At 36.2% G+C, this 25,007-nt stretch overlaps 2 protein-coding genes across 2 annotated transcripts; both read left to right on the top strand.

The window, feature by feature from the left end:
* Nucleotides 1-7,775: 7,775 nt before the first annotated feature.
* On the top strand, nt 7,776-8,434 carry LOC106299198. Its single transcript, XM_013735325.1, has 2 exons — nt 7,776-7,895; nt 7,987-8,434. Exons 1-2 carry the CDS (start codon nt 7,842-7,844, stop codon nt 8,176-8,178), a joined length of 246 nt encoding a protein of 81 aa, XP_013590779.1. The 5' UTR covers nt 7,776-7,841; the 3' UTR covers nt 8,179-8,434.
* A 4,213-nt stretch (nt 8,435-12,647) lies between these two features.
* LOC106297245 lies at nt 12,648-14,857 on the top strand. The gene is made up of 3 exons (XM_013733524.1): nt 12,648-12,794; nt 13,664-13,834; nt 14,135-14,857. The coding sequence occupies exons 1-3, from the start codon at nt 12,648-12,650 to the stop codon at nt 14,855-14,857; spliced, it is 1,041 nt and encodes a 346-aa protein (XP_013588978.1).
* The last annotated feature ends 10,150 nt before the right edge of the window (nt 14,858-25,007 follow it).

Here is a 25,007-nt window from a genome sequence, read left to right as displayed (position 1 = left end):
TAGCACTCTCATCGGAGGCGTTATGCGGGAGGAGTTGGGAGAGAGGAAGAGAATCGATACGGCGATTAGGGTTAGGGAGGATGAGTGATTTTTTTTTTATGAGAAACGGGATCGAGACGACGATATAACACGATCCGTATCAAGACCGGCTCTGGATTGGGCTGCGAAATGGTTTAAATGGGCTGAGAAGGTAACTTAACTTTTTTATTCCAAGCCCAGTCCGCAATGACCTGGCGGATTGATTGGTGGGAAATATTTCTGCCCATGTGGCACCCCTTAGAAGTTCCAAAATTAGTCCCTTTTATATAGTAGTGATGTAAGAATTAAATAAGAAATGAAGAAAAAATATTTCTAACTACTGGACATGATTTGTTGGAGTATATATCTAACTTTTTGTTGTATATTTATTAACGTAGATGTATGAACTATAGTGAGTTAAACTCAAGTGAGTTAATTTGGTGTGAACTATAGTGAGTTAAACTCAAGTGAGGATGAGCATGCACTTCCTGTTTACGTACCCAAAGAACAAGTAGGTGAACAACAGGAACCATAATGTGAACAAGAAGAGCTGATGGAGAATATAAAACATCAGACAAAGGAAATGGTGATAAGGTTGTGGACAGTCCCTGTAGGGATGATGATTATGTTTCATGGTTAAAAATAGAAATATGCTACATGTTTGCGGTCTAATTCAAGTACAACAAACTATATAGAAAGAAAAGAGCACCATGACTAGTTGCAGACTGTCAAGAAAATATGACACTCCATCTCTTAAATGTCTGATCAATATGGTTCATCTAAGGAATGGTTTGAAAGTCTCATCCACGGCATCAAGAGGTAAAAAACTAGCTGCTAGAGATATTTGTGGCAATCCAGAAGAAAATTATAAGGTATTATATAAATATTTATGTATGATAGAGAAGGTGAACCATGGTAAAGTAACGAATGTGGAGGCGGATGGAGAAAAAAATTTCAAATATATGTTTTTTTTTTTTTTTTTTTTTAACCTGGGGGGACTTCCCCCCCCAGGGGCCAACCCCTCGGCGCGAGGCGGACCATTTGGTACTATGGAGGATTAGATACCCCAATTGCCTGGCCAGCGGTTCGAACCCGGGTGCGTATTGAGGCCGAAGCTCTCTCAACACCACCAGACCAACCCCGCTGGTTAATTTCAAATATATGTTTCCACGTTGGGATAGTATATAAAGATTAAAACCCAAGAGGAAGATGTTGATTGTGTATGCAACTTTTGTGAAGACTGTATATGGTGGTGTGATAATTTTTTGCTACGGCTTAGGATCCCATTCATCTCCATTACCAATTGCCTGTATATTCGATGGTGAGTGGTATACTTTGGTTTTTATGGATTTTGATCATGGTGTGTGTCCAGTTTTAAAGTCTATATTATGTGTTTTGAATATTTTTAGAGTCTTTGCAGGTTCGTGTACGCTCTGGAGCATTTCGGAGATTATGGAACCACTTAGAGCATCAAGAGAAGTTATGCTAAAAAATCGAAATAGGACTCGATAAATGGATTGTGTTTCAAATTGATCAGGTTGGTTTTCAAAATAGGTGGATATATCCTAGTTGTGATAAATATAATATAATCAACTTTCTTGGACACACCTATCTTTTACCATTTTCTGAGCTAAATAAAATAATTAAATAATATTTAAAATAAAAAATATATGGGATGACTTTTTTTAGTTTGAGAGGCATCCTAACCAAAACTCCGCGATCATCTGCTCGAATTCAAAACAAAATTACGAGTTCTGGTAAATAATTTATGAAATAACAATCACGATATTTTTGGTATATAAACTCACTTTTATATATATATACTATGTGATTCTCCTGTGCTCATGCACGGATATAAATCTTTACAAAGTTAATATATTATAATTAATTGATTACTTTTGGTTTTAAATCAATTTATAATTTAAATTAATAATATTATTTTATTTTAATTAGACATATGATTTTGGATATGTTATGTCTAGTCGGTTTGGTTGTTTGGGGTCAACAATTGATTTGATTATCACTTAGGTATATTAGATTGCATTTATTTCTCTGAATTAACATTTTATTCTAATATAGTTAATTTTGATTAAATTCTTATTTGCATTTAGATTGGCTATTTTCTTAGAAATGTAAATATATCTTAGAAAAATATGTATAACGTCATATATAATGTGCTTAAAATTATATTAAAAACAAACTGAAGTGTTTGATTCAAAATTACATAAATGGATATAAAGATAATATTCTCAAGTTTCATGCATATATATAAAAAACAAACTGAAGTGTTTGTGAACCTTTTTTTTTATGAAACCACATTATATAAAAATATATTTTTGTTTTCATCTAAAAAAAATATAGGTTTAAAGAAAATATTTTTATTACTTGGAAAGTATATTTTTTACGTAAAAGTATGTTTTAAACGAAATATTAATATAATGAGTCATATTATTTATACATATATTTTCGTTTTTTAAATTCGTTTTAAAACTTTATAAATGTTCCTTTTTATTATATATTTTATTTCAAAAAATTAAAATGGAAACTAAATAAAAAATTAATAATAATATTTAAATTCATTAAGGGTACATTTGTAAATAATCTTCGTAAGAATAAACGTGAGCGCGACACGTATGAAATTCACTTATCAAATAATATATATATATATATATATATTGTTATTTTCTTATTAAAACAGAAACATCATAGCTATTATATATGAAATATTTTTGGCCATATTAAAAAATTATATTAATAATTTATTTATCTATTTACTTCATTAAAACAGAATCACTTTTTAGAAATAATCTTTAGTCATATATTATATTACATAAAATTCCATTATTAATGGTAATTTGTTTTTAATTTAGGAGAATAACTGATATATCATATTATTATAATGTCTCTCCTCATTAAATGTTCTAACCCTGTTTTGTATGATATATGACTATATATCAAAACTATATAATTGCTGAAAACTATTTTAACCTACAAGATTTTTCTAATTAAAATTATGGCATTTTGAATTTTTGAAAAATGGTTTTGATATCATAAGGGACAATTCTCTCAAATAGTCCTTTTAAGTTTTGTTACTAAAATATCCCTAAAATGACCAAAATAATCTTTTTATTTTAAAAATTTTAATATATATTTCTATTTTTTTTATTTTAAACTACATCCTCAAAACTTCACCTTTTAACTTTAAATCATAAGTGTAGATTAGTTAATCCTAAGATATAAGGGTATATTTATCTTTTAATAAAATCTCTTTTGCTTATTTTTCTAATTAAAGATTTAAATGTATATTTACCTTTACCCTTTAATAAACTTAAAAAGGCTATAATAGGAATTTTTTCTATCATAATTCATAATCTCCAAAATTCTTTTGATATATAAATAACAAAAAATGAAAAACTTATTAAATTTATCAACTAATTAGATTTTCCACAAGATTTCTATAAATATATCCTATATTCCTAATTCCACAGCCACAAAATAAACATATTCTATATTCCTAAGTATACTTAAATACTCCATCCGTTCTCGAAAGTAAGATGATTTAGATTTTTTTCTTGTTCCACAAAGATAGATTTTCTATATTGTTAAGGTACTTTATTATAGTTTTGAAGAACATTAATTGAGAATATTTGAATTGATTAAATTTTATTGGTGAAAAATTATTGAAAAGTGTATAATAAAGTAAAAAATAAATTAAATTATAAATATTTATTAAATTCTTAATAAGTGTGCATACTCTATAAAATCTTATTTTCGAGAACAGATGAAGTAACATTTAAATAAAAAAAACGTTACGAAGAATATTTTAAAGTTACATTAATTAAAACCTGCAGTAAACGCAGATCCGAATCTGGTTGTGTTCAAGAAACGTTCAATTGGTGATATCAGTTTCAAAGACAGTTTATTTGTGAAAGCATATTAACTTTATTTATTGATTTGTTAGCCAGATGGTCTCGTCAAATCCAATCTAATTAAAAATGAAATGGTTAAATATTGTGGTTATTTAAACATTGAGACTGTCCTATTGGAAATTACAGTGAAATAACTCAAACCCTAATCTCTCTTTTTTGTTGCTAACACCCTAATCTCTTAACTAACAAAAAAAAAGCTTTCGATTTCCCTAAGTTAGTTAAAGCTGCTCAAGCTGAGAAATCCATGTTTATGTGACATGTTGTTCTTTTGGGCACCACAAATTAAAAAATATATTTAAAAATGTAAATGTTTCAGAAAGCATTAAATACGGAAACTATTTATCTGCACCACAATTAATCAGCAAAGTTGGAATCATTGAAACCATAAATACATAAATCTTATCTATTACCTTTATCATAACTTAAAATAAACAAATTTTCAATATCCACTTATGAGGAGCACTGAGATCAGCTTTTTCTTTATGACTTTCTTTCTAAAGGTAAGCTGGTAGTCATGATTATCCATTTTATAAATGGAAAATCGTATAAGCGGTTTCAAATCTTTAGACAAAATTCCAAAAGCTAGGAAAGTTAAAAGGAAGGAAATTGGGTAAAGTATGACTGCACTTAGCCAAACACCATACTTTTGAGATCATTACAAGACAAATAATATTTTATTTAAGTTCAGATGATCACAATCGCGACACATCATCCCCTGTAATATATATCGAACTGAGAGGATCAGCTAATGAATTTATGGTAGGGCCTTTATTAATCCATTGTTCTCTACCAATTATGCAGTTATGGTTTAGTGGTAAAACTATGACTGTAACTATCGTTATCTAAATTTAATTCACGTTGAATGAGACTATTTACAATGCTTGGTTTTTCGGCAAAGAGTTAAAACCATCTTTTATTTTTTTTACATTTTTTAAAAAAAAATTAATTTTTGAATTAGCAGCGTTATAATTTAAAATTTACATATAAATTAATGACTAGATAACACGTGGTTTAGATTTAAATGGAAAGGTTTTCAATGTATATATATATATATATATATATATATGAAAGTTGTATACGTTTGAAAATCATAAAAGCAAAAACACTAAACAATAAGAGGCTTTTAACTCATCTCTTGCCTTTAGTTAGTTACAATGCAAATAGTAGTTTTCTATGTTCGATGAATTTTTGATTTGATATGTAAAAAGTCAATAGTTACATAATTATATACGCTCTTGGTCTATAGATGATTTTGCTCGCTCTCGTTACATATCATAATTCGTCACAGATTTTGTTCATATTGTAAATTACATTATTTAATAGCATTTTGTTTGCGTTAATTTACTTATAAATTATGAGTTTATATTGTTATAATATCATATGAAAGACGAACATAGAATACTCCATATATAACAGTCATTTTTCTTAATATTTAATATATATATACAAATGCCACATGTAGTGCAGCGCGGTTACTAAAAAGTATTGGTTTGAAACTTGTCACTCTATAAAAAAAGATGACATAAAGCTATTGGTGGAATGTTTTTTCTTTGAACTTTACTATTGGTGGAATGTTCAATTATGTTAAGTTATTCTAGTATAGTAGTTAGTTGTCTGTAGTTAAGAGTTGTGTATAGGTGGAGTGTTCAATTATTTATATGACTATTTATTCATTTCTAAATGATGTTTACTTATATGCTGAAGCTAACAAAAACGAGAATCAATCAGAGGAATACCATTTTGCACTCGATATACAATACAGAAAGATAACAATGTAGAAAGATAATTGAACAAAAAAAAAACAATATAGAAAGATAAAACCTTGATTTGGAATTTTCCTACGACCAACTTCATCATCACTTGCACGTTAGAAATTAGGGGTTAGGCTTCTCGATGATGCTGGATGTGGGTTAAGATATGAGAGTAGGACAGCTTTGCTTTGGACAAGACCAAAGTTTTCAATCGTTGCCATCTCATGTTCGTTCAATGCTGACTGGATCCCCCATGGTTTATTTTCTCACTTACTAGAAAGGAATGCACATATATAGATATATGAGTCACTAGTCACTAAGCTAAATTAACAACTTACTAATAACGTTTGAGCTAACAATGACTAATAATATCACTCTTAGTTAACTGTAATCTTTCTTTCAACTTTGAACTAAGGATGTACATTGAACTATATTTTTCCTCTAATTTGTTTTCTACTCTCATTAGTTTCTGTTATCCTTAAGAGTTAGCTTAAGTGTTTTGCCAACCATATTTTTTTTAAGCATTTTTAACTATATGACTGACGAAGTCCTAACTATGTAATTTATTTACCTTGCATTTTAACAAAAATAATTTAACAGTTTTTAATCTCAATGATTTTTCGTATTCAAAATTCAAAAATATAATTAGCGCACTGAAATGATTTCTTATTTCATATGTAAATTTATAAAACAGTATTTAATTAGACGAATGAATGAAACTAAACAAAAATCGAGATTGCTAGATTATTCGAACGCCAATTAATAAAAGTAATACGAAGAAGAACTAATCAATGGCTCTTCAGCTAATAAGTAATAACTAATAAGTAGCCCACTACCAATTATGAAATTCATAATAGATATTAAATTATAAGTATTCGATAATGAAAGTTTTAAAAGCAAGGTCATGTGTCGTATAGCAAAATGTGTACACACATCCAAAGTTGACCCGCTTCACTTGACACTATTAGTATATTACTCCCTCCGTTTTATAATATAAATATTTTTGACTAAAAGCGCGAAAATTAAAAAAATTATTATGTTTTTAAAAAATATTTTATAATAAATAGGTTAGATATAATTTAACCAATAAAAATAAGTCTATTTAATTTGATTGGTCACACTGTATTCAATAAATGTAAAAGTTATATAGAAATACGAAAACTACTTACATTTTAAAACAAAAATATTTCCCTAAAACTACGTACAATATGAAACGGAGGGAGTAATATTTTTTTGGTATCCAACTTTTGGCCTCTCTCTTTCATCATTTAAAATAACTCTCACGGAGAACAGCCAACATTTTCTTCTTCTCTTTTTCAATTAAAAATTCCTCTACAGGACCACAAATTCGAAAGAAAAAATCCATGTATATATTAAAATCGTCGACACAAAATATAATAAAATCATGAAAACAACGATCTCAAGATCCTCAACAATAGATAATCAGAAATTAATTAATAGAGATATGGCAACCTTAAAAAGTAATGAAAACCTTGTTGTGGGATATATATCATAATTTTCATGTTATTATTGCAAACGCTAATAATAAAGAAAGTAGCATTTTGTGTGATATGTACGCATAATAAAAAGTATAAAACATAGTTGGGTACACGGTGTACCAGAGTGTTTCACCAATTTTTTAAAATTAAATTGTTTTGAAGATACTTATAACGGAATACGAGCTTATGATGTTCGTATATTTGTCCCTATTCTTCTTTGTTTATTTTAACTACGGAATCTTTATTATAGTAATAATTAATTGCACAAAAATTTGCATAATAAATCATAGAATTCTTCTATGTTCTATTCAATTATTTCAGTGTTATATATTGTTACTACATAGAAGAATAGACAAAAATCCTTGAACAAGTTAGCGGCCCACCACTCTGAAATTTAGATAAACATAAAAACTAGGTTATAGTAATATTACTATAAATAAATATGCACAGTACAAAGTTGACCTTACAATGTACTAATATTAAATAATTTTCATAATAATTAAAATGCAAAGAGCTAGAGGAGAATTATCACTATTATCAAGAAATCAACTTCCTCTATCAGGGTCTCTATATATAAATACTTAACACCCCAAAGATTTATCATAGATCCAGAAAAATCCTCAACAAAACAAAAGTTTAAAAACATGAAGAAACAACGTTACTTGGTCTTCTTCTTTGTCCTTTTCAGCTTTCTCCTGGTAAAGCTTCTTTATATTAAAACCCTAACTGATCAAGATCTGATTTGTACATGTATATATAATTAATAAATGTTGCATTTTGTTGGTATAGTTTGTGAATCTAAGTGAAGGAAGATCTGGAGGAGTTGCAGAGGAATATTGGAAGAAGATAATGAAGAATGAGCCATTACCTGAACCAATCAAAGAGCTTCTCAACAATCCATTTAGGACAGGAGAAGAGAGGTTCGTCAAGGATTTTAAAACCAAATCTATCGTCATCATCTACCACAATCCTAACGTATGATTAATTAAATCACACATATATATATATATGGCTCCGTGTTTGTGTATGTATCGGTTTATACATGCAGGTGTGTGTATTAATTGAGCAAAGAACAGCTGTTTGAGTTGCTAGACTTAGGTATATTTTCCGTAGTGAAGAAATGTAAACCCTAGCTATAAGGGATTTTTAAATGCCAGTAATGTGAGTCTTTTGTGTTGTAATGAGCTTCACGCTGTTTGTCTCACATATAAAATTAATCGACGGTGCTTCTTGTGTATTTCATATATTTTGTACTATATGAAAATAAGGAATTTCAATAAAAATGATTAGGGTTAATTTTCTTACGGATATTTGATTAGGGTTAATTTTCTTCTAAATAACTTTTTGACATTACTTAAGAATGAAATTTTAAAATTTTAGTCTTTTAACTAATTATTCTCCGTGGAAGCACCGTAGTCTATTGGTTAAGGTTTAAAGGATTCTACACCCATGTCTGGGGTTCGAATCCTAGACTATACAATTTATCGCAGATTATAGAAAATCCAGGTTTCAAGTTTCGGAGAGAACGATTTATTAAACAATTATGCAGACTACGGAAGAAATGATTACAAGGGATCTTCAACATGGTGTCAGTAAATCTTGCCAGACGTGAATCTTCATAGGACGATTGAGGTGATGCAGTTAGCCATAGATCTTCATAATGCAGGTGGTATTGTCGGTTGTCGAATCGTCTATTTAATATTTTTCATATCATAATTGTAAGATCATAATAAATCAGTTTTAAAAAGAACCAATTATTCCTCTAATATTTGACAGTTTTTTTTATCAACTGCTTTCATTGTATTTGCGAAGAAAATATTATCGTTTTCAGAATCAGTACAAATTCAGGACAAAAATAACAGATACACTACTGATTTAGAGAAACTACAGCTTTTCCGGCAATATCACCCTACAGCTTTTCTGGCGTAAACATCTGCACAGACATTTGCAGGCCGTCTGTACAGTATTATATGGTATTATTCAAATAATATGTGCTATATCCATATAGGTCGTCGTCAGTTAAGGCTTTGACTGATAAAATTGTGCTGTTCAGTTTAAAAAGTCCCGAAGTTTAAAATTTTCGCACATATTAAAATTATATATTAAATTTTGATTATTAATACATTATCTTTTGTGATTAACTATTTTTCACAACATTTTACCAATATAATCAAATAATATATTTAAAATGCAAAAGGTATTGTTTAAAATTATTATTTTCTATAACGTAGATATTTTCAAAAGGGAGAAAGTATGAGTGTTTCACAAAACAAAAAGAGAAAGTATGAGTTAATAGAATTGTTTCAAGTAACTAGGAGAAAGTAGTATTAAGGACAACAAACGCTCTTATATCTTTTCTTTATCAGAAACAAATAAATGAAAAAACACAAAATAGTTCACCTTGTTCTACATAGTTTAGAGCAGCTCCAACGTTAGTTTGTCCCAAGAGTTCTTAGAATTAAAATTAAAGATAAAATCAATAAAACATGAGAGAAAAAGAACAAAAGTTCTAAAACCAAAACTTTTAAGAACCGGTTGAGATAGATAGAGAACGGATGTCACTTTGTTAAATTTTCAACAAGTTCTGAAAAATAAATATATAATCATGTAACTAAAATAATATTATTTTTTTTAGGACTCTTCACAGTTTTTACCAATAATGCTGCTCTTCGTGATTAAAAAACTTCAGTTATATATAACCAAAAGTCAGAATAATTTTCTTGTTGCTGAACAAGAGGTGTCCAGATCAATTAAAACTAAATCATTATTAAAGTTGAACAAACTACTTAGGACATGTTTATCGGAGAGTTTCTAGGATGTGATTTTTAACGTAATATAAAAACCGTTTCTTGACTTTTAACTAAGAGACGGTTCTTAGTTTTTTTTAGTTTAAGTTAAGATACGGTTCTTATATTACGCTAAAATTTCCATCTTAAGAATTCTCCAGTAAACATGACCTTAAGGTCATCTAAAAAACAAGCTACTTAAGATGAGCCAAGGGTGAGGGATGCAATAAATTTTTAATTAAGCGAATAGGTCATTTCATCTACCATGCGAGAGAAATAAATAGTGACGGTTAGAAATTTCTGATTCATGAAGTCGCCTAGTTTACATGTAAAATTAAACCTGAAACTTAAACATGAAACTCAAGGGAAATGACCCTAAGACTTGAAAACTGAGATGCTGAAACTTGTTATTACTCCGCCAAATGACCTTAACACTTGAAGTGGATCCACGATTTAACTAATGTTACTGGACCGCCCAATGTATGTGGGTCAATGACCATGAAATTGTGTTTCTTTATAAAACTGTGAAAAAAGTTAATCGGTAAAAATCTGATCAATAGAGTTGTACTAGGATAACTTTCCCACTAAAAATTACTATTACGTTAGAAGATTAAATTAATATAGTAATTGGTTGTAGTTAAGTGTTAGTATTTAATAAAGAAAGGTCGATGAGCCTAATATCTCTCATAATGTATATTTATATTTCATTTAGCGTTTTCAAAATTTTAAACCTTATGTCATATTCATTCCGTTTCAAAATGTTATATATTTTAGACTTTTCAAATTTTTTAATAAAACACATTAAATTTGCATAATTTTTTGTAATTTTTTTTCATAATTTTAACCCAATAAAAATTCAATAAGTGCAATTAAGTTTTTTGAAGTTTGCAATTAATTAATAAAATATGCATTAAAAATGCAAAAAAATAGTAACAGAGCACAAGAGAATGGAAGCCTCAAAGGCATCCGAGTAGCAAGGGGACGTCCCCGAGTTAACCACCTATTATTTGCAGACGACACTATGTTCTTCGTACGAGCGTCGCGAGATGCAACATAAACGCTCTCGACAATCCTCCAATGATATGGAGCTGCATCCGTGCAGGCTATCAATGCTGAAAAATCCTCCATTACATTTTCTAAGAGGACACCTCAATCCCTAAACGCGACAGTGAAAAGCATCATGAACATTCAAAAAGAAGGAGTAGGAAAATATTTAGGGCTCCCGGAACATTTCGGGAGGAAGAAACGAGACCTCTTTTCGTCCATCGTAGATAGAATCAAGCAGAAAGCATGCTCCTGGTCTTCGAGATACTTGTCTACAGCGGGCTAAATGGTTATGTTGCAGAGTGTGTTGTCACCCATCCCCTCACATGCCATGACATGTTTTCAGCTCCCAGTTTTTCTGTGCCAGCAAATTCAATCGGATATTACCCGTTTTTGGTGGGACGACAACTCGAGTAAAAGAAAGATGGCATGGATCGCTTGGACTGATCTATCTAAGCCAAAAGCCTTGGGAGGGTTAGGATTCAGAGATTTCTGTGGGAACCGAAATTCGCACTTTCGATTTTCGTAATCGGAGGAAAGTCAAAAAACCCTAACTTTCTCTGAGGTCCCGGATTCTCTGCCAGAGCCAATGACAAGTGACCAAATAAATGCGGAAAATATGAAAAGATAACAAAACGAATTTATAGAAAAGGTAGTTCTTATTTTGAATCCTCGTAAGAGCGTTGCGATCATTACAAGAGATTACAAAAGCTTTGGCCGCAAGAGCTGTCAGCGAATTACCAAGTTCTAGCAACCTAAAAACTTTAAACCTAGTTGAGTCGCAGCTCAATAACCGAAGATGAAAAAGATACGAAAAATGTTTTGATTGATTTCGGACTGAACCTTATGAAAGGCTGCCTACGTACCCCTTTCAAGGATCAAGCCAAACGTAGATCGATTGAAAGAGTGAACCAAGAGATCGAACTGCCTGTGCGAGTTCGTCTGGTAATCGGGTGCCAGTCATAGAAACAGAATACGTCGAGAATAATGCCTAAAATTTCTAAGTGCAGAGAGTTCTAAGGGTAAAAGAATTGTATCCTTCTTCATCTTCAACTTCGACATTTTTATATACTCTCCAAGAGGCGGTTTCCTCTTTCCTTTTCTGCCCTCGGTTGAGTTTATTGCTTCGCGGAAATATTCCATTTTCCCTCGATCTTCATGTTTATCTTTGGAAACTTCACATTTATCTTCCGAACTTGACATTTATCTTCCGAACTTGACATTTATCTTCTCCTCCATAATAAAAGAATAAACCGTCATAACAATTCGTGCACGATTTCATAAAATCATAAGTGGACTTTTTTGCCGCGTTCTGGGCCCTTTCGGGCCGTTTTTCAACCTAAACGTTTTTATGATTTTACAGAAAGGGTATTGTCGAAACGACGTCGATTTCGAAGAACAACCAAATTTCTCGTATAGCTTAGGCAGTTCGAGGTGCTCAGTTAACCATTGCCTTTTTACACGAGAAATCCAAATTTCCTTCTAGTGAACGAGTTCTTTGCGGTTTTTAAACTGTAAAGTTCCGATGATGATTCCAATCGAGACGATACAAGAGTCAGTTTGATCCGATCACAGAAGAGGGAGCTACTAGAAGGCAGTGTGGTCGGTCCAACTCATCAAATGGACGAGTTGGACGGTATGATCGGTCCAACTCGCCCATTTCGCGAGTTGGACCGCCAAATGGGAGAGTTGGACATTGTGGTCGGTCCAACTCGCCCATTTGACGAGTTGGACGGTATGATCGGTCATGTCCAACTCGCCAAATGGGCGAGTTGGACATTGTGGTCGTTCCTCTCCCATTTGACAAGTTGAACGGTGTGATCGGTCCAACTCGCCAAATAGGCGAGTTGGACAGTGTGGTCGGTCCAACTCTCCCGTTTGGCGAGTTGGACGGTGCGTTCTTTATTAAAACTGACATAACTTCTGCTACAAGATGCTTATTGACCTCAGACCAGTGGCATTGGAAAGCTAACTCAAAGCTCTATCTTGTGTCAAAATATGGGCTCAATCAAACCATGGGAGGGTCTTCATCCACAACTAAACATCTGATGCGTCTGTGAAGTTCTGCACCTCAAAAGGTCCGAACAAACAAGTCGGACTGCTTGTTTGGTTCCGTGATCCATTTCTCTCGAGTCTTTTGCTCAGGAACTTTTGTCAAGAGTGTGTCGAGAGAGGTTTCGTACAGAAACACAATTTTTAAACGTTTATTTCGAGATAACCGTTTTTGACCCCAACAATGTTTGCTTCTTGTTGTCGGTAAAATAATTCTAGAACGTCCTACAATCTTTTCAATAAAAATTATACGAAATTTATATTGCGAGAAATATTTTCTGCGGACTTTTAGACATTGATTCCGTCGTGACCGATTTTGACCCCAACAATTTCCAACGCTACAACGAAGCAGCACTTGCTAAGCTTACTTGGAGAATACTTGAAAACCCAAAATCTCTGCTAAGCAAATCACTAAAAAGGAAATACTTCCCTGAAGGCGACATATTAAGCTGTGAAGCTGTCTCTGCGATCTCGCATGGGTGGAGAAGCGTCCTAGTCGGCAGGGATTTATTGATTCAAAACTTGGGCTGGGTAGTAGGAAATGGTCAGAACATTAAGATCCTTGGCTTAACCTCTTGAAGCAGAAACGCCCGTATGGTCCAGCTCCTGAAGCGTTTGCAGACCTTACAGTGGCTGATCTGCGTGTTAACCAGCATGAAGATTGGGATACAGAGAAAATACGACGGATTTTGCCTCAGTACGAAGAGGATATCCTAGCCATCAAACCAAGCAATGAAAATGCTCTAGATAGACAGGTTTGGCTTGGTACCAAATCGGGATCTTATTCTATTAAATCAGGGTACTATTTTGCCACAGCCCTAGAAGAAGATGTTGAAGAAACAAGACCAAGTGTGCACAGCCCCTGATACAAGAATGTATGGAACCTGAAAGTGGCTCCAAAGGTGAAGATGTTTGCTTGGAAAGCTTTAAAGAGAGCGGTACCGGTAGGAGAACGCCTAGTCGAGCGCCATGTGGATGTTGATCCTCGATGTAAACGCTGCAGAGAGTCTAAATCTATCATTCATCTGTTCTTTCACTGCCGTTTTGCTCAACAGGTCTGGCGTGACGCCCCCTTGGCTTTGGGTTTTGACCCTAGAGGAATTGTAGATTTGGAATCAAGATGGACTGCTCTTTGCGCAACCCCGTGTTTGCCCCCTACAGGGCTTGCAACAAGCCAGCTTTTCCCGTGGATCCTATGGACATTGTGGAAAGAACGTAATAGGTTCGTTTTCAATGGCTACTCTGCTTCACCGGAGGACACTCTAGCTACTGCTATAAGATCGGCTAAGGAATGGGAACAAGGTCATATGATAGAGAAGAGTACTCCCCCTAGGTCTCTTCCAGTGACGAAGGAAACACACACTGCAGCTACCATCGTTCGCTCGGACGCAGCCTGGAGGAAGGAAGATAAGAAAGCAGGGCTCGGCTGGACAGTGAAGACCTCAAGATTTGAGATTCGTATGAAGAAAACTCAGTGGCATGTCTCCTCGCCGCTCATTGCAGAGGGGCTTGCTATTCGGGAAGCTATGTTGTTTTGTAGAGAACACGGCTTGGATAACATCCTCCTAGAGTGTGACTCATCCCAGCTGATAAGAGCTATAAACCATGAGGAAAACATATCTGAGCTGCATGGGATTCTCTCAGACATCCTCCAACTGAGCCGCCCTCCTGATGTTTCGATTTTATTTGCTTGGATTCCTAGAAACCAAAATCTTGTTGCTGATTCCTTATCAAAGGAAGCTTTATGTATGGCTGAGGTTTTTATTGCCCCCACCTAATTTTGTTTTAGTTGAAGTTAATGAAAGTGATGTTAAAAAAAAATAAAGTTAGATCTTTTTGAAACAAAATTTCTCTCTAGAATATGTAATTTTACGAAATGGAAGGATTAGTATTTATTTGAAAAACTTTGGTACAAGTTTCTTAAGATTTTAATTTTTCTTAACTTATATATATATATACACTGTAAGATCGTAGCTTAGATATACTCCCAACTATAATGTTCTAAGTAATAACAAAAGAAACCATTTTGCCTTTTCGTAAATGTGATGGACAACAACAATAATGTTCAAGTCAGTACTAAGAGCGTGTTTTTGTCATCAACATAAACATATTCATATCAATACTAAAAACGTTAAATGCAGGAAAAAGAGATCCATCATATACGGCCACAAACTCTGACAGTTCGGTTTCTTTTCTTGATTTCTTTATTTGTTTAGATTCCATAAAATTTGGATATTCATAATAATAAATCAAATCAAATATTAATTTGCAATATCTGTAAAAAACAAAACAAATCAAAAAATTTATATAATCCACTTCGATTCGTTATACATACATATATATATATATTTAAAATTTATATATAAATTTTATAATTATTATATTTTATGTAAATTTTACAATATTTATTTACTAAATACCTATTTAGCTATAGAAATTTAAAAATAAAAACTACGGATACCTTTAAATCATGGGTATCTGTTCCGTGTCCATCCCTAACGCTTATACATTTTTTAAAAAAATATACGACATAATTACAGATTTAAAATATATTTTTTAAGACATAATCTCTGGCGAAAAAGCAAGAGCAAAGCCTGTGGGTCTATGAATGCGATCGTGTCAACCTTTTCTGACTAGTCGTGTCCTATATTGTGGTTTAGCGGTAAGTGGACTTGGGGAGATATGCAACCCGGATTCAAAAACACTCCACTCCACTTCACCTTATGACCACATGAATATAAATCCATACTTTAGGCTTCATTTGAATATCAAGAGAAAAGTTTATCCATGGACTGCACTTCATTTTTAAAATTAATTGAACCATTCCAAAAATCTAGGATATTCTTAGATTAATTAAAAAAATATGCAGAAGAAACTTCTGAAAGAAACACATTTAGAACGACAACAACAATCCCACATAACTAAAATTTTTCATTGGTAGAAGATGAGACGGCAATGAACTTAATTTCCTTCAGCAGTTAAGCAGAAATTGACCAAAAATGATGAACCTGAACTGAAGCTCATAAAGTTAAAATCTTTCTTTCCTAATTTTACTTCTGGCACGTGTAAAAAGGAGTCTCAAGTTGTGAATGAAATATCAAGATACTAATCACACCACTTACGAGGAGAAATAAAAAACTTTTTTGAGCAAACATTCATTGATTAAAGGGAGAATGTTATTGTGTGGTGCAGAGACAGATATACAATACAAGGCTGATTTAGCAAGTGAATTAGTATCAACATTAGCTAAGCATGGATTGTAATGAAAATAGATAGAGTCTAAAGAGCGAAACATGATCCTAATATCATGACGCACACCCTATAGAGCTACATCTTGTTCTTGAGTCTTCAAAAGTGAAACAAGATTCTTGGAGTCCGAGTACACGAGAAGGTTCCGTACTTGAGAATATACTTCAACAACGAGTGCAGCCTTAACCGCCAAAGCTTCAGCTACTAGAGAAGAAGGAACAAAGCGCAGGTGTGAGGAAGAGGTTTATGCGATGAAATCGTCGGAGTCACGAAGTTGCCATCCGATTCCATAGTTTCATGAAACTGGATCCCAAGCTGCATCTGAGAAGGAAGACCAAGTATATGAATTGGCAGCTTGTAATTTAACTAGAGGAACAACATACTATGGTAGGGAAGGGTTTGTGACATTAGTCTGAGCCGCCTTCCAAGCTCGAGCAACCTGAATCTCCTTCAGGACCGTATTGTCCTCTGAGAACTCTCTGTTTTCAAACAGAAGCTTGTTTCTATTTGTCCACATAATCCAGTGGGAGCGAGATCATCTTGCGACATTTTTCGAGGAGATCATAAACATACTCTATCCCAATATTAGTTGGCTTGAAAAGACATGGAACAAGGTCCCAAACTTTCGTGGCGAAGAGACAGAGCAGGAGGACATGGAGTTCAGATTCTCGAGCTCCACAACGCTTACAGATGGGCGCTACAAATAAATCTATGCTTTCCAAAACAGAGCTAACAGGGAGGCTCTGCTATTTGCCTTCCAGAAAAAAATGTTTAATCTTTGGGGATGTCTCCACTTGTCAAAGTTTGGCGATGACATCTATGGACTTGGTGGTGTATACTCCTGAAGCATTTGGTAACCAAACCCTTTCATCAGGCATGTTGATAGAACAAGGAATGAGCTTGCAGATGTGATCATCATACTGAGGGAGGTTGTTACGGATTATAGCAGTATCCTAGTCTTTTGTCTCAGAGAAAATGAGGTCTCTTACTTTCCATGCTTGGTTATCGGCTGTCGGAGGTCCTATTGGAGTCATCGGCTCTTCAGTTGACAGCCATGGTTTCGTTTATAGATTGACGATCGAACCAGAGCCGATTACCCATCTTAGTCCTTTGACCAAAAGGTTCCGACCCAGTAGGATTCCTCGCAACCATGGGAGGCATCAGACGACGCTGTTGAGGCCAGAAGGGTTGAGCTGAGATAGTATTTCCCCAGTAGAGTCATAGCTAGTGGAGTTGATGGTTCCATTAAAATTCTTCAAGCAAGCTTAGCTAGCATAGCGTCGTTGAATTGAGCGATTTCTCTAAGCCAAGCCCTCCTGAGTTCTTTGGCAAGGTGAGATTTTCCCATGAAACCCAACACATTTTCTACCAGAACCTCGTGAGAACCGACTGAAGTTGCTTGTAGAGTGACATTGGTAACTTGAAGCAGGACATTGAGTACGTCGGCATAGTGGCCAGTACCGCCTTTAAGAATACCATCTTTCTGACGCCGAAGAGGTGTATGGAGGTCCCAATATGGACATGATGCCTCATTCGATCCACTAGAGGTGCGAAGATATCGTTTCTTTGTCCTAAAATGCTATGGTAGGCCAATGTACTTGCAATTTCCTCCTTCATTAATAATCCACAACTACTCACGCACAGGTATTTTGGTGTCTCCCGGGGTCTTGGCTGAGAACGTTATAGCTGACTTCGCCAAGTTGATGAATTGGCCAGAGGCTTCCTCACATTTCCTCAAAACCGAGATCAATCCTACATAACTTTTTTGATCATCCGCAAAGAGTAAGTGGTTAATAGCCGGACTACCACGGGAAACTTTAACTCCGATAACATCTTCTCGTAGCTGAGCCTTCCTACAGAGTTTGGATAACACCTCAGAACAAAGATTGAAGAGGTATGGGCACAGCGGGTCCCCTTACCGGATTCTTCTCGTCGGGTCTTGCACTACTCCATTGATGAGGTACGAGTAAGAGACATAAGTTACGTAACTCATGATCCTAGAGATCCATATGTCATGGAAACCAAAGCATGATAGGGTTGTCCGGAGAAAACCCCATTCAATGCGATCGAACGCCTTACTTATGTCAGTCTTAATCGCCATACTGCATCGGACTTTTGCTTCCGAGTGTTGAAGATAGTGAAGAACCTCATGTATAACTAACACATTGTCAGAGATGGAGCGACCCTTGACGAAAGCTGATTGATGTTCGGATATGAGAACTGGGAGGAGGGGATGTAGTTGCCGAGTCAGAACCTTCGCTATGATCTTATAATGTGTGTTACATAAAGAAATCGGTCTGTAGTATGCGACCTTCCTCGGACCAGTGACCTTTGGAATGAGGCAAACGTGTGTCTCATTTTGTCGCGATCTAGAGATCCTGAAGCAAAGAAAGCTTGAACATCTTTGACAAAATCATCGTCTATTATGTCCCAAAAGGAATAGTAAAAGCTTGCCAAGAATCCGTCTGCTCCCGGAGCTTTATCGAGATGGATCGAGAATAGCGTTTCTTGTATTACCAGTGTTGTTGGAGGAGAAGTTAATGTGGTTCATCTCTGTAGATACGAGGGGAGAGATTCCTTCCGTAAGTACCAAAGAGGAATCTGACATTTGTGTTGAGAAAATATTGGACTAGTAATCGGTGATACATTGCACTATCTCTTTTTATTTGTATACCGCTTTACCGTCAAGATTTCGGATGACATCAAACTTGTTAACAACTCTTCTACCCCGAGTCGCAGCATGGAAGAAAGTGGTGTTCCGGTCCCCATTGTTGAGCCACTGAATACTGCTTGGTTGTCTCCAATACAACTCTTCCTCCTTGTAAGCTTCTTCCAACACTGCTGTAAGGGAACCAATTATCTCCGGATTTGGAGATGAACTAGCTAGGCAGTGCTTTTTCCAGCTCCCTCTGAGTGTTTTGAATCGCTAAGTTGCTTTTTATGTTTTTTTCTCTCACCTAAAGGATGAGGTTGTGTCTGATTTTGCAGATCTTCTCCAACACCAAAGCCAAGTGGTCAATCTGCCACTACTCATCGACGATTTGCCGTATTTCAGGCATATGTTTGAGACATGTCAAACCTAAACAAGCCCTTCTTTTTTCTTGAGCGATACGTCAAAATGGACTACAATGGGGCGGTGATCCGAACCTTCGAAATGTAGATACTCACAACGTCCATCTGGAAATGTTCTGACCATGAGAATTTTGCCATTGCCCGATCTGAGCGTGATTGGATGAAGTGACTATATTTTGTTCTTCTCCAAGATAAGTGATTCCCAGAATGTTGAAGATCTCATAAGCCCATCTGAGATACGAAACTTCTAAAAGATAGGAAAGATCCTTCCCAACGAGCAGGACCTCTGACTTTTTAGAATTGTTGAGGAGGTTGTTGAAGTCTCCCATCAATATCCAGGATTCGTCTCTTTCCGCTCCTAGTTTCGTCAATTTACTCCAAAATTGGAGCGATCTACTGGGTTGGGCTCCCTATAGATGAAGGAAACGAAGTTGGAAATCTCCTGTGCAGAAATTATAGTATCTATAACGTTAGCTGAGGAGTAAAGGATTTCAACCTGAATGTCATCTCTCCAGGAAAGCGAGAGTCCTCCCACTAAGCCGATCGGGGCAACAGTGAAGTGGTTTGAGAGGTCTGAGTTTTGGAATAGTTTGAAGAGAGCCTCATCTTGATTTTTGGTCTCCATTAGGAACATGGTTTCCAGGAAATTCTCTAACGGAACTCCCTGATTCGTTGGACAGTCAAGGTGCTCTCAATGCCTTGACAATTCCATCTCACACATGCTAAGGAAGAGATTTTGGAAGGGGATGAAAATCCTCCCCCCTTCTTTGTCACTGCCAAAATTAGTTTGATTGATGGTGTTGGTGTCTGCTTCTTTTTTGAAATAGCCTTCATGCATGCGGTGATGGCATCCATTAATAGCTTTTTTCTTGGAGAGTTGTTAGTCTTAGTGATTCTTCTTTTCTTCAGGCTGACGCGCTGAACTGGACTGCGAGCCATTCTCTTCTTGGGGGGGGGGGTTGACTATTTTATTTTTCACCTCTACCTTATCCATTAGAGCCAAGTTAAGTTGTTATTCAATGCCAAAATCATCATTTGTGGTATCTAACTGGAGAGGTCCTAGTTGTAATGATACATGAACTATGTCCTCATCACTTAGAGTTTAGATAGGGAATCTCTCGCATGGTCCAAGTCTACCAGAAACAAAAACGTTGGAACTCGATGACCGAGTAATGGTATTTAAAATTAAAGTCTGGAAAGTGTCCTCGAAGTATTGGACATTCATTTCCTGAAAGTTTCTAGAATCAGAGTTTGAGTCTCCAAGTCCAGGACGAATTGTCTCCTCTGTTTGAATTGATAGCCTTTCTTTAGCAGACACTCGTTCTTCACTTGACTGTATTCCAGTCCGTGGGTCAGACAAAAGAGAAGCTAGTTTGCTTTCCTCTCTAAATTTGTCAGATTGGTAGATGGAGACTAGTTAGACACTGAGGTATCTTCCCTGGCAGGAGAAGAAGGAATTCTTTATGAATGAATAGATAGTCTTTCTTTTGCAGACACTCTTTCTCCACCAGACTGTGGGCTAACCCGAGAATTTGAGAGGCGAGAGGCCAAGTTAAAGATCTTTGCAACGCTTGTTACAGAAGACTGGTTTGACCTGGAACTGATTCCTTTGTTTGGAGAGGTTCGGGGTCTACAAGAGGGTTCAAGAGCCAATGGACCATCTATTTGGAGTCTTGAAGCTGACGAGTTCCTTTCCGCTGCTTCTCTAAAGCTAGGTGTTCGTTGATGAGGTGAGGTTCTTCTAAGAGGTGGAGAGCTATGGCGTGAGAAACTCTTATGATCGTAGCGTGTTCGTTTTCTTCGAAATCAGAGCTTCTCTGCGATCCATTTCGGGAAGGTGCATACTGTGAGAGAGTGAGAGAGTGAGAGAGAGAGAGAGAGAGTGAGATCCGCTATGTTTTCAGCTCCTCTATAGTTTGGCCAACGAGCCCCGTCCTTATGAGAGTACTGCTGGATCCTAGCATGTTTCATATCATCTTGACGTCTTTTATCTTCCTCAATTTTCGTCAAGGTATTTCGTTGAAAGATTCTTAGGTGTCTTCGTTCCTCCTGGTGTTGTCTTGATGGACAGAGATGGCAATGACCATCTTCATGAGCTAGTGACTTGCAGAACAAGCAATGTTTTTCTAGCTTTTCATATTCGAGCTCTACTTCAAAAACCTCATGAGAAGGTAACTGAATGTCCATGCGCATGATAAGCGGCTTCAATCCGTTCATTGAACTCTCAGTCTAGCCTTATCGACTTCCCGATCGTCACTAGGACCAAGCGCAACACCTATAGCATTGATAGTCACATTTGTTTAGTAGTGTAGAGGAATACCATGAATGTTAATCCAAAAAGGGATTAGAGCATGAAAGGTATCCGAGATAACTGGTTTCCATCTTTGCAAGATCATCATCCATTTTTAAAGTGAAAAGGGGGCTTGGAAAGAATGGATTTGAGCTCATGTTCAGACTCGAACCCAAACTGGAACCCGGAAGGACCCAAATATATACCGGTTATTCTTCCAACAACATTCCAGTGCTGGAGAAAGACCTCCACTAGAGCTCTTTTTTTTTAATAGAGGGATCGGTGACTCTACCAATAAGAGTAAACCTGTCACGTTCAATGAGATCAGCGATATTGAATTATGGTATTTTCACAGGAGATTTTTGCAAAGGAAGATTCTCATCTTTCCATTTCCCCTTTTCCTACCTCGAGTAGCGGTGCGTTATGACTGAAGTAGGAAGTGGTTGCTGGCGTATATGCATGAAGTAGACAAACTACATTAAGTAGTAAAAGTATTCCAGAGGATTTGAGCAGACTACATAGAAGTAGTAGTGGAATCTAACTTGGTGGAGTGAATCCGAGCTTCACAGATATAGCGGTGAAACTAAACTCAAACCGGCTCAGAGCAGAGATGTTAAGTTTAAGCACATGGGAGACCAAAGAACACCGGAGCACCAGATATAGCTTTATCGGCACTGAGAAGCATCATGGTGAGCTTCTCCGCTTCAGGGGAAGTCGGTTACGACGGCTGAGGCGGATCTTCTGACGAAATCGAAGGTGGAACCCGGTGGATAATACTCAAATTTGTTTTTTATCCAATGGACTTTCCCTTAAATGGTAGAAAATTCAAAAATGCAAGACAGAGGTAGGTGGCTTTTAACCAAAAGAGGAAGGCCAGCTTCGAATACACCTAAGAAACTAGTAGGCAAGGACACTCTTGTTGTAAATTTTGCCTAGGAGAGAAAAAAACACTAGAAATGGGGAAAAGTACTCATGAAGAGAAGTAAATAAATTTTTATCATGTAACTTTAAGTTACATACACACATACAATATACATATACACATACTTCTTCTGTTTTATATTACATATATAACGTTTTAATTTTTTCACACATATTAAAAATAAATATTCTGTTTTGCATCTAATTTTTATATTTTTTGTCTGAGTGATAATTATCGAGTTAAAAAGAATGAAAATAAAATTTGAAAGTTTGACAAAATAAGCACTTAAAATATATAACAACGTTTAAAATAAAATAAATTATAAACACTCTTAGGCTTTGAATGTTGACTTTTATATATATATATCTTATAACATAAAGTAGAAATTAACTCTCTTCTCCTCTTGCCACCTCATCAAATAGGGAGAGGAGAGAGTGACATCTGTCCCATGACAAAACGAAACGCTGTAGTTATTCGTTTTCTTCTTTTGGGCCGGCGAATTTTGAGGTCCTTCGTGGTGATACTCGGGTTGAAACGCAGCGTTTATTATTAGGTTTAACATAGAGTGCTTCGTCGCGTCTCCGTGGCGGATGGCGACTCGCGTTCTCCAGACGATCTTTCGTCTCCTGCCTCTTGCGCATCTCTGTAACCGATCAAGCGCCTTTAATCCTCCATTAATTGATTACCCACGATCTAGGTGCAAAGCCTTGGAGAGTCGGCTATAAGAAGGTGTGCTTTCGTCTTTTTTCATATCACAACTCATTCATTCTAAACTCATCGGGCTAAAAAAATCAGTGCTATGGCTAACGTTTTGGCTCTCCTCTCCGATCTGCAGACTGGCCGCTCCTCCTCCACCGTCGAAGTTCGCTTGCTCCGCTTCTGGGAGGCCAGGAACGTCCGCCGTGGTGGGGAGCTGATGGGCGTCGACATGCTGTTAATCAATTCTCAGGTTATGTATCAGATCCGTTTTTTTTCCGTCAAACTCTTATGATGCCTACTTATGCGCCGTCTTGAAACCATACTTTTCATCGATCGATTTTGATTTTGATCGATATTCCACGTTTTCCCCGTCTCCCTAAATTTGTCAGCACACATATTTATATCAAAAAAATCGAACTCTTAATCTTATTTGATTTGTTAATCCATATTTTCCATCTATCGATTTTCAGTTTTTGTTTTTGTTTTTGATCGGTGAGTTTTTTTCCTACTTCACACGTTTTCACCGTCTATGTAGATTTGACACGCTCACATATTTAAATCAATGCTCCTCGCCTTTCAAAATTCCGGGGAAGGCTCGCCGCCGGAAGGATGTTCTCCCTATCCGGCTTTGACGTGGTTCCATGTACTCATAACCGCATGCTTACCGACTCTCCCCTGTTAATTCGATTCAATGGTACTACCGGCTTTGATGAGATAACCGAACCAGCCTCACCCCTGTAGAGGATGGATTTGACCACCCCACAAGGCCCGAAGAATAGAAAGGCCTGGCCCGTACTAGGAAGAGCGACGGCTCAATCGTTCGGCTCAAGAGTCAGGTCCTTCGGCTTGACTCTTGAGTACTTTTAGTCGATCATCATCGACTGAAGTATGTCCGGCTCAGCGGCTGCTCGGGCGTCTACGGGCTTCTCGGCCCAGCAAAGGAGGCCCACCGAGATGGCGTAAATTAGGTCAAGGACGAAACATCAGGACGTCTATATAAGGGAAAGGGGAAACAACGAGAGGAGGATCCGAAAATCAGCAACTAACACTTGGCGGCTAGATTAGGGTTTTCACCTTTGCTTCATCTCGCCGTTAGTTGTACCTTTCCGGTAGCTCATCGAGCCACCGGCTTCCTTTCTATCGCATTCTCTCCGTTTCTCTTGTAGCCGACTGAACGTTTGCCCGACCATAAATAAGACGTCTTTGTTAAACCCACATCTTCTTTATTACCGTTTTCCGATCAAACAGTTGGCGCCCACCGTGGGGCTACTAGCAAAGTAACATCAGCACTATGGTCGTTAGCAACGACAGTTCTTCGTCAGGCGAGGAGCGCAAAGCTCTCGAGGTGACGCCAGCTCCAGAGGTGACACCTACGCCTACAAGAAGCGGCGCAGAAGGCGGTAGTTGACCAAATCACGGCGATAGCAAAGATCCTTGCTCCTATCGCTGCAAACGCCGAAGCTTCAACAGCGCAGTATCGTCGACACCTGTTCGCCACAGAACGAACCACCGACGAAGCACCTGCGCAGAATAACGACATCAACGCGCACACCGCAAGCGAACTAGCCGCATTAAAACAGTCGGTCCTCGACATCAATTCGAAGATCCACCAGGTGACGACGTCCGCGCCCCAAATCGAGCATGTACTCGCTGAATCTCTTCGTACACCCTTCACGCAAAAGGTTACCGGCGTGCG

This window comes from Brassica oleracea, chromosome C6 (assembly GCF_000695525.1).
Source record: "Brassica oleracea var. oleracea cultivar TO1000 chromosome C6, BOL, whole genome shotgun sequence".
Lineage (NCBI taxonomy): Eukaryota > Viridiplantae > Streptophyta > Magnoliopsida > Brassicales > Brassicaceae > Brassica > Brassica oleracea.
The sequence above is the reverse complement of the archived record's forward strand: the minus strand, read 5'-3'. Positions and strand labels throughout refer to the sequence as shown.

Excerpts from the sequence above, each read along its gene's own strand:
- LOC106299198 (XM_013735325.1), top strand. The coding sequence starts at position 7,842 with ATGAAGAAACAACGTTACTTGGTCTTCTTCTTTGTCCTTTTCAGCTTT. Across the intron at positions 7,896-7,986 it reads TCCTTTTCAGCTTTCTCCTG|TTTGTGAATCTAAGTGAAGG; the intron begins GTAAAGCTTCTT and ends TTGTTGGTATAG.
- LOC106297245 (XM_013733524.1), top strand. The coding sequence starts at position 12,648 with ATGGACGAGTTGGACGGTATGATCGGTCCAACTCGCCCATTTCGCGAG. Across the intron at positions 12,795-13,663 it reads ATGTCCAACTCGCCAAATGG|AAACGCCCGTATGGTCCAGC; the intron begins GCGAGTTGGACA and ends CTCTTGAAGCAG. Across the intron at positions 13,835-14,134 it reads AAAATGCTCTAGATAGACAG|GTCTGGCGTGACGCCCCCTT; the intron begins GTTTGGCTTGGT and ends TTTGCTCAACAG.